Here is an 18,248-nt window from a genome sequence, read left to right on the forward strand (position 1 = left end):
ATGTGGTACCTTTGTTGCAAAATGTTAATAAAATTTGTAAGTTACATTGATTTTTCAAGCTTTGGTGGCATCTGTACTGAAGAGAACCTTGTGGCTCTCCTTATAAAGATCAATATGTGAGGGCACTCAGTAAGTTTTGTAAAAATAGGCAAAACTTTGTGTTTCACTTTTTAGGAGAGGAAAACCCAGAAAGTTCAAATGCTTTTATCGAGATGGCATATGTCAAACAGTAAAGGCAGTGCTAAGATGTTCAGATGTGGTCATCAAAGGGTTGACTGAATACAATTTATAAAGAGATCAATCATCTGCAATAAAAGAGGGTCTGACAGGGAGAGAGGTTGGATAATGACACTACCCTGTGCATGATTTGAGGGTGTCAGATTCTAAAAAACCATACAGATCTCTTAATTTAAGGGGAGTGTGGCAAGTCAGTATCGGTAAATGCGTAGTACTAAATGGTGTTATGGACCTAGTGCAGAAGAAAAATTATGTGAGCCAAGGTGCTGATGGTTTGGTAGGTTGGATCTCCCAATAATCTATTCTGAGGAAGTAAGAATTTTAGATAACTTACGACAAAATAGAAAAACATATATTTTTTTTTCCTGTAGACAAAAAAGTACTTAATCTGAGAAAATTTACTGTATGATGAAAGGACTGAACTGTTGTTTTTTTGCCTTTTAGGAGAGTGGGGAAGAAAGATGCAAAGTGTGATTGAAAATAAAGGTGATCATCTTGACTGATAGCAGTGATGTCCTTGGATATAAAATTGTGTAAAAATCTAAACATCCCAATTTTCCTTTTCCAAACTATATTGAAACAGCTATACAAAAATGTAAATGTGTGAAAATCCTCCCCACATATTTTACACAAAAGGTGGACTGGCAAACGATTGTCGGTCAGAAGAATGGTCATTTGTTGGCACTAAAAAAATATCAAACTGTATGAGGAGCAGGCTTGGACTGGCCCATGGGAGAACAGGAGAATCCTCCGGTGGGCCACCACCCTCTAATATGAGCAGTTCTTGGCACTATATACATGAATCATTGTGTACAGACAAAGGCGGCATCTTATTCATTAACAATCTACCCAGATCATTGTTATTGAAATCTGTGACTGAGGATAATGTCACATTTGCATGGAGCTGAAAAGTGAGTCCTGGAGTTGGTTACTGGTGGGCCCTTTCACTCCAGTCCAACATTGATCAGGAGTGTTGGCTTTTTCAGCCCATAATACATCCAGTACTTACTGTGTATCTGATCGGTTTTAATAGTACATTTTCCTTGGTTGGTTATTGGTCAAAACAAATAATCTTTTGTTTCGCCGAGGTTAGTCTGTGATCGTTCATTATGGCTGAAAATGTCCGTAACAGGGCAAATTTTAAAGCATGTGAATATGGAGCCTTAGACCTTGTTAGCACATGTGCCACACTACTTCAGTAATAATTGTGTCTTTCCTTCTGTCCCGTCAAAAGGGAATATGTTCAGATTGCTCTACTGTTTAGCATGCAACCTCTCATGTAGATTATTTTATGAGAACTGATGAGTATCTTAATTTGGGACAATTCCTCTAAATTATATACTTGAAGATCAAACAATGGCTAGATGATTATCAGATATATTTTATATCAGTGGCTTGATCTGTATTTATCTAAGTTGCATCAATTCTCCTAGGTGATGAAAAAGAGATCCGTAATGAAAAGACCCTCACATTGATGAATACCATGAGCAGCAGAGCAAAGGGAAAAGACCGTCTTACTGGGAGAGCCCAAAGGTAGGCTCTATACAATATATACTGGGAAGAAATGACAGCTCACACATCCTACCCTCCCTGCGCAATGGCTACTGCACATGACATAGAGCATGCCAAGAGCATAATCTCAGAATGATCTAGAAAGTTGAAACAGAGCTTGCCTGTTCATCACCCAGTTTTAAACCTCCTTCACAGCTGTTTCTGTTTCATCAGTTAAAGGGAACTTGTCAGCTGATACATGCTTCAAAAACCTTGGAGAGCATGTATGAGCTCATGGCCGTGTGATCATAGCCATGTATGTTTTATTCTGAAACATGCTTTTAATCACCACCGGGGACTGAGCCGTGTGACTAGTCGGGCAGGTGGGTCCCTGGCGACTTCCCCCTGCCCGCTGATAGTAACTGACAAGTCGATGCCTATGTGAGTTTTTGGCAGAGGCTTGTCAGTCCGTGCCAGCGGGTGGGGGGAAGCCGCCAGGGACCCACTTGTCTAATTAGTCACCTCATTCCCCAACACTGATTAAAAGTATATTTTTCTCTTAAATGCTGCAGCATTTCAGAGTGAAAGATATGTGGCTGTGATCTCACATCCAGTAGCTGATACATGCTGTCTATGATTTGGTAGGAATGTATCAGCTGGCAAGTTCCCTTCATTGACAGTATTTCAAGCTATAGCAGGGCTGGCCAGTTAATTTTCCCGAGTGGCCACATGAGAGACCATAATTGTCATGGAGGGCGAACCAATAGGTCAAAATTATTTCTTCTCAATATTAACATATTAATTAGAATTATTTTATATCAACATTAATTGTATCACTTAAAGGGACACTGTCACCTGAATTTGGAGGGAACAATCTTCAGCCATGGAGGCGGGGTTTTGGGGTTTTTGATTCACCTTTTCCTTACCCGCTGGCTGCATGCTGGCTGCAATATTGGATTGAAGTTCATTCTCTGTCCTCCGTAGTACATGCCTGCACAAGGCAATCTTGCCTTGCACAGGTGTGTACTTCGGGGGACACAGCATGAACTTCAATCCAATATTGCAGCCAGCATGCAGCCAGCGGGTAACGAAAGGGTGAATCAAACACCCGAAAACCCCGCCTCCATGGCTGAAGATTGTTCCCTCCAAATTCAGGTGACAGTGTCCCTTTAATATTAAGCAGAATTAAGTATGTTAACACCTCCCTATATACAGCATAAGCCCACACACAGCCCCCTATATGCGATTTGAGCCCACACACAGCCCTCTACATACAGTATGAGCCCCACATAGCACTCTATATACAATATGAGTCTCCAGATAGTCCCCTATATACAAAATTATGTTATAGATAACCTCTCTATGTATAATATGAGACATCACACAGCTCGCTGTATTCAGTGTGAGCTCCCACATAGGCTCCTATGTACAGTATGAGCTCCACGTAGCCTCCTATATACAGTATGAGCCCCATAGAGCCTTCTGTATACAGTATGATCCCGCACATAGCTCCCAATATACTGTAAGAGCCACAACATAGCCTCCTATATACAGTGTGAGCCCCCACATAGCTCCTCTATATACAATGTGAGCTCCCACATAGCCTTTCTATAAAGTATAAGCACCCATATAGCCTCCTATACACAGTATGAGTTCCCACATAACCTCTCTAAATACATTATGAGCATGCACAGAGCCCCCTATATGCTGTAAGAGTACCCACACAGCCGCCTATATGCTGGAAGAGCCCACAAATAGCCCCTTACATCCAGTATGAGCCCCTATATAGTCCCTCTATATGCAATATGAGCCCCCACATATCTCCTTGTTTGCAGTGTGAACCCCCACATAGCCTCCTATATACAGTATGAGCCTCCATATAGCCTCCTATATACAGTATGAGCCCCCATATAGACGCTCTATATGCAATATGAGCCCCCACATAGCCTCCAATATAAGCATGAACCCTCACATAGCCTCCTATTTACAGTATGAGCCCCATATAGCCTCCTATATACAGTATGAGCCTGCACATAGCCTCCTATATACAGTATGAGCCCCATATAGCCTCCTATATACAGTATGAGCCTGCATATAGCCTCCTATATACAGTATGATCCTCCACATAGCCTCTCTACATACAGTATGAGCCCCCACATAGCCCCAATATACAGTGTGAGCCCACATAGCGTCCAATATACAGTATGAGCCCCCATATAGCCTCAAATATACAGTACTAGATTGTGGCCCGATTCTAACACATCGGGTATTCTAGAATATGCATGTCCCCGTAGTATATGGACAATGATGATTCCACAATTCGCGGCAGACTGTGCCCATCGCTGATTGGTCGAGGCAACCTTTATGACATCATCGTCGCCATGGCAACCATTATGACATCTACGTCGATACTGTGCCCGTCGCTGAATCAGAAACGTGGGATTTCTACGTCCTTTATGACATCATCGTCGCTGTGCTCGTCGCTGATTGGTCGAGGCCTGGCGGCCTCGACCAATCAGAGACGCGGGATTTCTACGTCGATGCTGTGCCCGTCGCTGATTGGTCGAGGCCTGGTGGCCTCGACCAATCAGAGAGGCGGGATTTCCAGGACAGACAGACAGACAGACAGAAAGACAGACAGACGGAAAAACCCTTAGACAATTATATATATAGACTAGACTGTGGCCCGATTCTAACGCATCGGGTATTCTAGAATATGCATGTCTCCGTAGTATATGGACAATGATGATTCCAGAATTCGCGGCAGACTGTGCCCGTCGCTGATTGGTCGAGGCAACCTTTATGACATCATCGTCGCCATGGCAACCATTATGACATCATCGTCGCTGTGCCCGTCTCTGATTGGTCGAGGCCTGGTGGCCTCGACCAATCAGAGACGCGGGATGTCTACGTCCTTTATGACATCATCGTCGCTGTGCCCATCGCTGATTGGTCGAGGCCTGGCGGCCTCGACCAATCAGAGGCGCGGGATTTCTACGTCGATACTGTGCCCGTCGCTGATTGGTCGAGGCCAATCAGAGACGTGGGATTTCCAGGACAGACAGACAGACAGACAGAAAGACAGACAGACAGACAGACAGACAGATGGAAAAACCCTTAGACAATTATATATATAGATGAGCCCCCACATAGCCTCTCTATGTAAAGTGCGAGTCCCCACATAGCATCCTATATACAATATAAGTCTGCACATAGCCTCCTATATACAGTATGAGCCCCCACATAGCCTCTCTGTATACAGTATGAGCCCCACACATAGCTTCCAAAATACATTATGAGCCTGCACATAGCATCCTATATGCAGTATGAGACAATATAGCCTCTCAATATACAGTATGTGCCCCCCACATAGCCTCCAATATACATTATGAGCCCAACATAGCCTCCAATATACAGTATGAGCCCCATATAGCCTCTTTATATACAGTATGAGCTCCCATATAGCCTCCTATATACAGTAGGAGCCTGCACATAGCCTCCTATATACAGTATGAGCCCCCATATAGCCTCTCTATATACAGTATGAGCCCGCACATAGCCTCCAATATACAGTATGAGCTCCCACATAGCCTCTCTATATAAAGTATGAGGCCCCACATAGCCTCCTATATACAACTAGACTGTGGCCCGATTCTAACGCATCGGGTATTCTAGAATATGCATGTCTCCGTAGTATATGGACAATGATGATTCCAGAATTCGCGGCAGACTGTGCCCGTCGCTGATTGGTCGAGGCAACCTTTATGACATCATCGTCGCCATGGCAACCATTATGACATCATCGTCGCTGTGCCCGTCTCTGATTGGTCGAGGCCTGGCGGCCTCGACCAATCAGAGGCGCGGGATTTCCAGGACAGACAGACAGACAGAAAGACAGACAGACAGAAAGACAGACAGACGGAAAAACCCTTAGACAATTATATATATAGATATGAGTCTGCACATAGCCTCCTATATACAGTATGAACCCCATATAGCCTCCTACATACAGTATCAGCCCCCACATAGCCTCTATGTATGCAGTATGAGCCCCACACATAGCTTCCAATATACAGTATGAGCCTGCACATAGCCTCCTATATACAGTATGAGCCCAATATAGCCTCTCTATATACAGTATGAGCCCCCACATAGCCTCCAATATACAGTATGAGCCCCCACATAGCCTCTCTATATAAAGTATGAGGCCCCTCCTATATACAATATGAGTCTGCACATAGCCTCCTATATACAGTATGAACCGCATATAGCCTCCTACATACAGTATGAGCCCCCACATAGCCTCTATGTATGCAGTATGAGCCCCACACATAGCTTCCAATATACAGTATGAGCCTGCACAATAGCCTCCTATATACAGTACTAGATTGTGGCCCGATTCTAACGCATCGGGTATTCTAGACTATGCATGTCCCTGTAGTATATGGACAATATGGACTGATTGGTCGAGGCAACCTTTATGACATCATCGTCGCCATGGCAAACATTATGACATCTACGTCGATACTGTGCCCGTCGCTGAATCAGAAACGTGGGATTTCTATGTCCTTTATTACATCATCGTCGCTGTGCCCGTTGCTGATTGGTCGAGGTCTTGCGGCCTTGCGGACGCGGGATGTCTACGTCCTTTATGACATCATCGTCGCTGTGACCGTCTCTAATTGGTCAAGGCCGCCAGATGATTTCTGGCGGCCTCGACCAATCAGAGACTCGGGATTTCCAGGACAGACAGACAGACAGACGGAAAAACCCTTAGGCAATTATATATATAGATGAGCCCAATATAGCCTCTCTATATACAGTATGAGCCCCCCACATAGCCTCCTATATACAGTATGAGCCCCCATATAGCCTTTCTAGATACAGTATGAGCTGCCACATAGCCTCCAATACACAGTCTCTGATATACAGTATGAGGCCCCACATAGCCTTCTAAATACAGTATGATCCCTTCCACCACCAACGTATTCACCACTGTCTGCATTCTGAGGATGTGGATAGCGGTGACAGTGGGCGATGGCGGATGGACAGCAGGCGAGGGCATGGTGAGGCCTGTAGTCCAGTGTTTCAACTCTTCAGCTGTTTCGGTCTGCATGCCGGATTGGAACAGCCAATGGATCAGATGTGGCCTGCGGGCCACTGTTTGCCCAGCTCTGACCCAGAGTATGTGTGTGCACAGGACTGTTTTGTTTAACTGTTTGTGTGGTTAAATAGTTTGTTTGCTATTGATATGAAGCCAACTTCTGAGTTGGAATGTGCAGAAATTTTACGCCTCTCTAGTGGTGTTCTGAAGATATTTCAATTAATTTTTTTTAAATATAATTTTATATTTATGTTTTTTTGCGATTATGTAGAGAATGGTAGGTCTTAATACGCCAAAACCTGAATGCTTTTGTATTCCATTTTTGTCAAACTCCTAAAAAAATAATCAAAAAACACATTAAAAAATTAAACATTTTTCATATCCTCCTCCACTCTCTCATTTCACTGCCATGTGCCGCCCTTAACGCCTATGCTGACATTAACTTCTGGCCTCTGATTGGCCGGCGGCGTTTATTCTAGTGCATTGAGCCAGCAGGTCTCTGCACTGCAATACGTAATACACTGATGTTCTAGGACACACAACCAGCTGAAATAAGCTGTGTCGTCAGTGGCCCCCATCCTTCACGGGCCCTGATCATTACACCCCTGTGAAGAGGTGCAATTAACTGCTTAGTCATACCAAGGGTGCACTGAGCAACTAACAGATTTCCTTGAATTCTGTTTGGCATGCAATTGAATCCGATTTTTGAAAATGACCATCAGCAATGTGAAAACATTAACATTTTTGCATGCAGACTACAGGTTGTCAAGTGGCTTTAAGAAAGTAACATGTTAATTCTAAAACTGACATTTATTTCAGCATAGAACTGTACAATTCAATTACATTTAGAATAACGTGCAGTTCTCTGTGCTCTCTTGCCAGATAATTAGCAATATGTTTTGTGCCGCTCACAGCCTGGTGGAGCTAACAATAGAAGTCTTTGGATCTCAGTGGGACATTTGTGCGTTCCTCAGGGTGTAAATGCTAGGAACATAACAAACAAGTGGCATTCAGCGCTCTTCTATTGAATGAGCAATTTTCTAAACTTGGCGCTTATCATCACTTAAATCTTTCTTTTCTTGAGCTCAGTGAATGCTCAAAAATTTGATGTCCTACTGAAATAAAGGTGATAGTTTTCTTTCACATGGGCTAAAAATAAAGCCTATATTTTTTTTTTAGCCAGACATGCTGCAGCTTGTGGAATAATCATTCTAAAAATCTCTGAAAACACAAATTTTATAAAGCCAGTTTGCAAAAATAAGATTTTTACATGGCCCACAGCCTCTCTAATTCTTGTTAAATACATACAGCTTAATACACTTTTTCATGAATGCCAATCTATAACCATGGTATTGAAAGGCTCTACTGAATTCCGATCTGCCTATGCAGAGCGCAGCAGTTGAGATGAATTTTTCATTGGCTACTGTGTTCTGCATAGATTACAACATTCTTGATATGATGAAATGAGCTTTGTTATCTCATTTGGCCACCCATAAACAGCTGAATAGATAATGACAAACTCATCTAGACTGCTGCACTCTGCATAGGCAGATCGGAATTTAGTAAACCCTTTAAATCTATGACCATAAGGAAAGAGGCAGTAGATGTAGGAGCTTGCCATTAGGATTACCTTGTGTTGGAAGATGCAGAGTTGGCGGTAGGGGCTAGGTACTAGCCAGAGACCACAGCACCTATGACAGTCAAGAGAAAACAATTCCATCTGAGACAGATTGTGGAATCAATTGCTTTGTTCTGCCTATTAATGTGCAGAAAGTTAATTCACAATGTAGTACCAGTTGTCACCATTAGAGGTCATTAGGTACACATTTATCCTGCTCCTGTATTCAGGAGCATTTCACTTTAAGCCCTGTGTTCTGACTAGAACCGCCCCCTGGTTTCCCAGGCAAGAGTAGCCATTTTCCTCCCGACCTTTGAGTTTTACACACATGTCCCTGGCTCTCTCTTCCTGCAGATCATTGCTCTTGATAAGTGGATTGCGGTGAGGCACAAATGTACTTACATGTGTGTGTTATGTAAGAATCTGTATATGCAGCCACCGTGCAATGTACTGTGTAGTTAGGTATATTGTGCAATGTATCCTGCACTTTATTATAATGATTTGCACTGCTTACAGATAGATTGCATTTCTGTATAGTGCAGAACAGTGTTGCAGGATGTATTTACCTTAGATAGATATTATAACTGCATTCCTGTGTTGTAATGTTACTGTGCAGCCTCTGTAATGGGAGGTACTGATATAATCATGCTTTTGTCTGTGTTATCTGCCAGTACTGATACACTGTTTATTCCCTTTGTAGTTTTTATCCATTATCATCCATTGTTCGTCAACTCAATAAATATAGACTTAAGAATCCATACAGTCTGTTTACTGGGAAGTGGATGAGGGTTAGCCGTATGCTGAAATCCACACAGCACCATGCGTGGAGGAAGGCAGAACATGCTTACTATCCCTTAGGTCCAACATTTGGATGATCTCTAGATTGATCTATGCAATGGAAAAGTTCAAGAATAACACTACTAATGGTGGAATTATTTCCTTGTAGATGGTATAGCATAGAACATGAAGACATTTCCTATTTGCCAAAGGAAGCTCCTTTACAGGTAAGTCACAATGTGATTGGGTTCTTTAGATGCATAATGATTTTGGAGAATGAAAGTTGAAGGTAAATTTTAAAAAATTCACAGATTTTTCTTTGACAAGAGGCCCAAGCAGTATTCCCAAAACCAGTGACTCTCAGGCTTCTCTAGTGTTTTCGCAAAAGCAAATACTACTAGAATTTGGCACCAAATCCATATACATTCTCTGTCAGAACTATGGAAATATAGTAATTGTTTCACTGCAGTCACACGTAAAAAGCAGAGCTTACAGCCCAGATGCCCGTCCGTACACGTTACAAAGATGTTGGCCAAACGAGCTGGCAGCTATCTCTGCTGACTCCATTGTTCACCACTCCGAGTTCTCAATTCGTCTTCAGAATAAGCGGCTTTGGGACATCTTATTTCCTTGGAGAAGAAAAGAATGATTTCAAACTGACCAATTGTAATCCACTTTTGCCCTGACATCACTTGATGAACCCAGTTCTGACTTTTATTGCAGCCTTGGTGTCTCTATTGCTTCCTGAGTCACATAACTTCAGGAAGTCTCGTGAGGCCTCGGAAGCGACAGAGTTGTCCAGCAGAGCTCTTAGCTCATCTCAACCTTACATTGATTGGAAATTAGCAAAAAATATTTTCATTTGTTGATGACATACAGAATCTGGAATAGAAGACCTCTGTATTTAATCAATGGACTCTATAGACGTTATCGGTGCAAGATTATGGCACCATGGTATGGCCACATGAATGAGGCCTTACGGTAAAATCCGTTCTTTCTTACAGGGTAAATATTGGTAACAGCTCCATTTTCCAGATCTCTATTGGAATTATTAACGCGAGTCTTCAATTTTGGAAAACCCCCGCTCACCGGCTTAAATAATATGCAAACCGAGCATTACTCATCCTTCCCTGGGTCCAGTGTTGAGTCTTTGAGTCTCCGCAACTGGTCCTGTTGTGTATTATTGCCCGATGCAGCCAATCAGTAAGCTCAAATGCTCTGCTCAAATAGATGGCATGAGCCAATCAGAAGCTCTGAGTTCAACGATTGGCTGCAGTTATTTTTTACGTGACGTGAGCACCGTAGGCAATAACAGCTACATGGAGCAGCTGCTAAGGCTTGCTGGACCTGGTAATGGTGAGTAAAGCGTACTAAAAAAAAACCTGCGCCTGGGGATAGGGGTTTTTTAAAACCCTTCAACCGAGCTAAAGTGTATGTTATCTTTTTACATTATCCTTTTATTTCCTTTTATTTTTTTTTCTCTCTGTGTTCCACAGAAAAGTCTCCATGATGAAATTACCGTTAAACATTCAGAAGAGAATTTCAAAGAAGATGGATTTTTGAACACGAAAAAACTAAAAGTTCCCATCCAAAATACTTTATTGGGAAATGAAGAAAAAATAGTTTTTGCTAATGAGAAATTACTGCTGGAAAGTAAACAGGATGTTCCATTTCATGGGAAGAAATTGGAAGTAACAAGCAATGATCTAATCTCAGAGGGTCGAGAAATGCTAGAATATCTGTCTGTGCTGGGCAGCGACAGCGATCCTGGTGAGAACTCTGCAAGAACGTGAACAAAGAAGCTCACCATCTCAGTGATAAAAGATGCACGGTGCTCTTTTTGAGGGGTCGTCAGCTTAGAAAAATAAAAATGTTTATATACAGTAGAAGAAATGTCTGAAAAACTCATAATGTGTTCATCAACATCCACTGAGGGATAAAGGTCTGGCCAGAGATGATTACCAACTTGTCACAGGAAAAATAAAAAATGGCTTCTTTCAGTATCACAAAATTACAATCCAAGCTTTCCATTTTCAGCATAAACAAAGAAGATCCGCAGCTCTCCAAAATTGATCCAAAAAAATAAAAGTTTATATCCTTGTACTGTTTATTCTTTCATTACATTTTGGAGTTTGGATGTTCATTGGACGAGCACATAATACGGTTTAGCGCCCATACATTGTCCTGCTGTGTTATGAAAAATTACTTTTTTATTATACAATCCAGATTTAATTTTAAAGGTAGTTTTAATGATATCTAAAAAAAATTACTTTGACACACGAATGACGAATAGGCCGTCAGCTTGTAGGAAAACCTGCTTAGTAGAATTCCTAATGAATATTCAGCTTATCTGCCTCAGTATATAAACATTCACACATTCAGTATTTGGTCAGTATTTTACATCAGTACTTGTAAGTAGTGTTGAGCATTCCAATACTGCAAATATCGGGTATCGGCTTTCAGTATATCGGATACTGGAATCGGAAGTTCCCATAGTGCAATGAGCCAGTTTGATTTAATTCAGCCAATGAGGAATCCTAAGAAGTGTGGGCATATCCTGTCATGCATGTTAGGCATGTAAGTAAGGGCATGGCTGTGATTGGCTGCTGAAATGATGTCATGATGCACTATAAAAGCCGCTGCCGCCATTTTGGGTTCACTCTGCTGTGAATTCAGTTAGGGACAGGACGCTGTGTTCTGACTGAAGGATAGTTTGAGACAGTGATTTGCTTCATTGTGCTTTACCCAGGCTAATTTAGCAACCGCTGTGTGAGAACCTTGTTTTTGCCTTGCAGCGCTGTTCACTGTTGTCTGCAAGGTGAGTGCAGCTCACTCTGTAGTCTGCTGGTTGTAGTCAGCTCAGAGTGCGTCATTGCCTCATACTGTTCCATTGTCCATTTTTCAATTAGTGAAGCCTGCTGCACATTTTTTCTGATTTATCCTATTAGTGGGTATCCATCCGTCTCCTGCTAGATTGTGGAAAAACACTATATAGGAGTGCATAGAGGAGCTTTTTTTGGCCTTGCAGTGCTGTTCATGGCTGTCTGCAAGGTCTCTGTGTGAGTGCAGCTCACGCTGTAGCCTGTTCTGCCGCCACAGCTGGTTGTAGTTAGCTCAGCGTGCGTCACTGCCTCATACTGTTCCATTGTCCTTTATTCAATTAGTGCTGCCTGCTGCACATTTTTTCTGATTTATCCTATTAGTGGATTTCCATCCGTATCCTGCTAGATTGTGGAAAAACACTATATAGGAGTACATAGAGGAGCTTTTTTTGGCCTTGCAGCGCAGTTCACGGCTGTCTGCAAGGTCTCTGTGTGAGTGCAGCTCATGCTGTAGTCTGTTCTGCAGCTACAGCTGGTTGTAGTAGGCTCAGCGTGCGTCACTGCCTCATACTGTTCCATTGTCCTTTTTTCAATTAGAGCTGCCTGCTGCACATTTTTCCAGATTTATTCTATTAGTGGGCTTCCATCTGTATCCTGCTAGATTGTGGAAAAACACTATATAGGAGTACATAGAGGAGCCTTTCTGCAGCCTTGTGCCCTGCAGCCCCAGCCACATTAGTATTAGCCTATTTTTTAGAACCTCATCTATTGCATTGTAGGTTACCTTCCTGCATTGTAATCGCTACAAAAAGTTGGTGATACTATCGGTTTTACATCTTTGGGCACATCCAGTGTCTTTTTGTGAAAAAAAACAAAAAGTTAATAAAGTTCACCAAACACTCCACTTTACAGTTGTGTAGGCCACATCAGCTCATATTAAAGTCTAGTCCACTCTTTATAAAATTAGTGTTTCTTATACCTGTTAGCAGCTGTTCAGGAATAAGCACACTAAGCCCGTAGTACTTTTCTGCCTATCTTTATCAGTCTACCAAGATGAAGAAGGCAGGGAGTAAGGCACGTAGTCATGGGCGTGGAGTTTCTGCAGGGAGAGGACGTGGGGATTCTGCTGCGGGCACCGGTGACTCATCCCCCAGTTTTAGCAGGGAAAAGTCCTTCATGCGCAGCTTTGTAGGAGCTCGCCGTACCCCACTGCTGCGGGACGAACAAATTGAAGCCGTTGTCGGATGGATGGCAGCTAACGCATCGACTTCAATTAGTGCCACATCCTCTCAGGCACAGTGCACTGAAGAGCACCCATCTGTCTCTTCACCAGCTGCCAAATTGCCCAGGCAGTCAGAGAGCACAGGACAGGAGCTATCTCTACTTCTGTTCTCTGAATCTCTTGGCTTGGAAAGAGGGGGCCAGCCAAGCAGCATTCAAGAAACTGAAGAAGAGGCAGTATGCAGTGATGCACAACTGCTTTGTCTGAATCCGAAGAGGCGGGTGGGCCAGTGCCTACGTAGTACGCATCTGATGATGAGACTCAGGTGCCACTTTCTGGTGCATACTGTGCTGCCGAGACTACCCAGGAGAAGCAGCTGTTGGAAGAGGGTAGTGTAGATAATGAGGTCCATGACTCATCATGGCGTGAGGTACAGGAAGGTGGTGGGAGCAGCTCTGAGGAAGAGATTCCCCGAAGAGCCCAAAAAGGAGGGAGAGGGAGGGTGAAGACTGCGTTGCTTGTAGCCTCCACTTCGGCACCCATTAGGAGCATGCCTCTTCCAAAAGCCAAAAGGGGCACTCCCAAGACTTGCAGTGCCTGGTCCTTTTTGACACAGTTGCAGATGACATTTGCTTTGTCAAATGCAAGCTGTGTAATCAGAAAGTCAAAAGAGGGAAAAGTGTCAGCAACCTCAATACCACTAATAGGTGGAAACATGTGCAGACCAAGCACGTGGTGGAGTTACAAAAACACACTGAAAACCTAGGCCAACCTACAGCGGCACCTACCACCTCTTCAGCTCGTGTTGTAGCCTCTTCCTCCAGCTTACACACAGCTGGTTTGGCTTCCTCACAGGATCTCCATGAAAGAACCTCTGGCACTGTTGTACAGAGACCCAGTGTAATTCCACCCACAGCACCATGTTCCCTGTCATCCTCACACTTCCAGGCCAGTCTACAGCCATCGGTAGCACAGGCATGGGAGAATAGGTGGCAATTCTCGGCAAACCACTCTCGAGCACAGGCTCTGAATGCTTGCATTGCAAAACTACTGTCCCCTGAAATGCTGTCATTCAGGCTGGTGGAGACTGACAACTTCCGTAACTTGATGGCATTGGCAGTCCCACAATACAACGTGCCCAGCCGCTTTTATTTCAGCAGGCAAGTAGTCCCTGCCCTGCAAAAGCATGTGACGGGAAACAAACATGCGCTACTAAACGCCGTCAGTAGCAAGGTCCCCCTGACCACCGATTCGTGGACCAGTCACCATGGACAGGGACGATACCTTTCCCTCACTGCCCATTGGGTAAATGTTGTGGAGTCGGGTACAGATCTTGAGGGTGGCGCTGTACGTGTTCTGCCTACTTCAAGGATTGCAGGAATCCAGTCTGCACACATTGACTCCTCCTCATACTCCAGATCCTCTGAATCACCGCTGCAGGAGCCATCACAGTCTACCTCCACATGGACCCGTGAACGCTTACCTGTTACGACCAATATGAGCACAGCCGTGGCCAAACGTCAACAGGCCATATTGAAATTAATTTCTTTGGGGAATCGAGGCCACACAGCGCAGGAGCTCTGGAATGCCATCAAGCAGGAGAGCGATGTGTGGTTTGTGCCAGTGACTCTCCAGCCAGGCATGGTAGTGTGTGACAATGGCCAAAATCTGGTGGCAGCTCTGGGCCTAGGCAACCTCACTCACATCCCATGTCTGGCACATGTGCTCAACTTGTTCGTGCAGAGTTTTTTGAGGGACTATCCGGATCTTGATGCACTGCTGGAGGGTTGTGTGAGCAGCAGCCAGCAGTAATGGAGCACGGGCTGCATCAGGTGCAAAAAAGTCGCACTGCGCGCCGTTCAGACTTAACAACTGAGTGGGCCGCTATGAAGGACATCTGCCAGATTATGCGTGCGTTCGATGATTCCACGCGGATGGCGAGTGCAGATGATGCACTAGTCATCATGACTATCCCCCTTATCTGCCTGCTTCAAAATACACTGCAAGCGCTAAGGGATGAGGTTGTGGAAGAGGTGGAGGATGAGGAGTCACAAATGCCATCTGCTTCTGGACAGTCTGCACAATGTGGTTCCTCACAAAGGCCTAGGCAGGGGACACTTTGTGAGGAGGATGAGGAGGAGTCAATGGAGGAGGAAGACATCTGTCCAGAGGAGGGAGGTACACAATGCTCTAGTAGTCAGTATGTAGAGCGAGGGTGGGGTGATGCAGAGCAGGCAGAGATCACGCCTCAAGCAGGGGACAGCGTTTCTTGGCCAGTTGGCAGGCTGCAGCACATGGTTGATTTCATGCTGCAGTGCCTGAGAAACGACCGCCGCATCACCCACATTCTCAACACGGCTGATTATTGGGTGTACACCCTCCTAGATCCTCGCTACCGGAACAACTTACAAAGCCTCATAACACTGTTGAACCGGGAGTGTAAAATGTGGGAGTACCAAGACACACTGGTGCATTCCATCATCTTCTCCAGTCCAACCGAGAGCAGTGCTGCTAGTGCTTTACAAAGCAGCTCAGTGCGTCGAGGCAGTGGAGGAAGCTCTGCACAAAGAGGGAGCCGAAGCAGTGCCTCAGCACAAGGTAAGACCAGTTTGGCCCAAATGTGGCAAAGGTTTGTGTGCCCGCCACAAATGTCTACACCATCACAGATGGCTCCGGTCAGCAGAAGGCAACGTTTCTGTCAGATGGTGACAGACTACATGTCTTGCCCTCTCAGTGTACTCCCAGACGGCTCTTCCCCCTTCAAGTTTTGGGTCTCTAAGCTGGATACATGGCCAGAGCTTAGCCAGTATGCATTGGAGGCTTGCCCTGCTGCTAGTGTATTATTGGAACGCGTCTTTAGTGCCGCAGGTGGTGTACTAACAGACCGTCTCATGCGGCTATCCTCCGATAACGTAGACCGGCTTACTTTTCTGAAAATGAACAACGCCTGGATCTCGCAGGAATTTGCCACTCCTTTTCCAGATTAAATAATTGGTTGGCAACAGTATCCAGGTCTCCTGTTGTGTTCAAGTTTCTACCACCTGAACTGTAATCCCTGTGCTCCAGCACCGCCAGTTGCTGCTCAGAAGGGCCATCAGCACCGTCAACACATGACCCAGTGTTATTGGGTTTCAGTAACGTCAGCTGATCCCCAGCTGTGTATCCGGCAATTTCTCCTGCTCCGTCCACACTCACACTACAACAGATATTAAACTTGCTCCAATTAGGCCTCAGCCTACACTCTGCTTTTCCTGGATTCCCTGGGCTCCAACACTGCCAGTTGCTGCTCAGAAGTGCCGTCTGCACAGTCAACACTTGCTGCCGTGTTATTGGGTTTCAGTAATGTCAGCTGATCCCCTGCTGTAAATACGGCAATTTCTCCTGCTCCCTCCACATTCACATTACAACAGATATTAAACTTGCTCCAATTAGGCCTCAGCTTACACTCTGCTTCTACTGGATTCCCTGGGCACCAACACCGCCAGTTGCTGCTCAGAAGTGCCGTCTGCACAGTCAACAGTTGCTCCTCTGTTATTGGGGTTCAGTAACGCCAGCTGCTCCCCTGCTGTGTATCCGGCAATTTCTCCTGCTCCCTCCACAATCACATTACATCAGATATTAAAATCGCTCCAATTAGGCCTCTGCCTACACCCTGATTGACCCTGGGCTCCAACACCGCCAGTTGCTGCTCGAAAGTGCCGTCTGCACAGAGAAAAACACTAGCTCCTGTGGTAGTGGGGTTCAGTAACGTCAGCTGCTTCCCTGCTGTGTGTCCGGCAATGTCTCCTCCACCCTCCACATTCACATTACATCAGATTTTAAACTTGCTCCAATTAGGCCTCGGCCTACACCCTGATTGACCCTGGGCTCCAACACCGCCAGTTGCTGCTCGGAAGTGCCGTCTGCACAGTCAACACTTGCTACCATATTATTGGGTTTCAGTAATGTCAGCTGATCCCCAGCTGTGTATCCAGCAATTGCTCCTGCTCCATCCAGACTCACACTACAACAGATATTAAACTGCCTAAAATTAGGCCTCAGCCTACATGCTGCTTCTCCTGGATTCCCTGGGCTCCAATGCCACCAGTTGCTGCTCGGAAGTGCCGTCTGCACAGTCAACACTTGCTCCTCTGTTATTGGGGTTCAGTAACGCCAGCTGCTCCCCTGCTGTGTGTGCGGCAATTTCTCCTGCTCCCTCCACACTTAGATTACAACAGATATTAAACTTGCTCCAATTAGGCCTCAGCCTACACTCTGCTTCTCCTGGATTCCCTGGGCTCCAACACCGCCAGCTGCTGCTCAGAAGTGCCGTCTGCACAGTCAACACTTGCTGCCGTGTTATTGGGGTTCAGTAATGTCAGCTGATCCCCTGCTGTGTATCCGGCAATTTCTCATGCTCCCTCCACATTCACATTACAACAGATATTAAACTTGCTCCAATTAGGCCTCAGCCCAAGCGCTGCTTCTCCTGGATTCCCTGGGCTACAACACTGCCAGTTGCTGCTCGGAAGTGCCGTCTGCACAGTCAACAGTTGCTCCTCTGTTATTGGGGTTCAGCAATGCCAGCTGCTCCTCTGCGGTGTGTGCGGCAATTTCTCCACTCTTTTTCTAGCATTAAACCTGGGCTCCAACACCGCCAGTTGCTGCTCGGAAGTGCCGTCTGCAGAGTCAACAGTTGCTCCTCTGTTATAGGGGTTCAGTAACACCAGCTGCTCCCCTGCGGTGTGTGCGGCAATTTCTCCACTCTGTTTCTAGCATTGAACCTGGGCTCCAACACCACCAGTTGCTGCTCGGAAGTGCCGTCTGCACAGTCAACAGTTGCTCCTCTGTTATAGGGGTTCAGTAACACCAGCTGCTCCCCTGCGGTGTGTGCGGCAATTTCTCCACTCTGTTTCTAGCATTGAACCTGGGCTCTAACACCGCCAGTTGCTGCTCGGAAGTGCCGTCTGCACAGTCCACAGTTGCTCCTCTGTTATT

At 45.1% G+C, this 18,248-nt stretch overlaps 1 protein-coding gene across 3 annotated transcripts in view; it reads left to right on the forward strand.

Moving 5' to 3' along the window:
- CCDC9B (coiled-coil domain containing 9B) overlaps positions 1-11,333 on the forward strand; it is a 153,152-nt gene extending 141,819 nt beyond the window's left edge. For all 3 annotated transcript variants that reach the window (XM_069729523.1, XM_069729513.1, XM_069729532.1), the window contains 4 exons: positions 682-723; positions 1,671-1,770; positions 9,397-9,454; positions 10,724-11,333. In XM_069729523.1, the coding sequence (XP_069585624.1) occupies positions 682-723; positions 1,671-1,770; positions 9,397-9,454; positions 10,724-11,020 (497 nt within the window). In that variant the 3' untranslated portion in view covers positions 11,021-11,333. The remainder of the gene's footprint in view (positions 1-681; positions 724-1,670; positions 1,771-9,396; positions 9,455-10,723) is intronic.
- Positions 11,334-18,248: the final 6,915 nt, after the last annotated feature.

Source organism: Ranitomeya imitator, chromosome 1, assembly GCF_032444005.1.
Source record: "Ranitomeya imitator isolate aRanImi1 chromosome 1, aRanImi1.pri, whole genome shotgun sequence".
Lineage (NCBI taxonomy): Eukaryota > Metazoa > Chordata > Amphibia > Anura > Dendrobatidae > Ranitomeya > Ranitomeya imitator.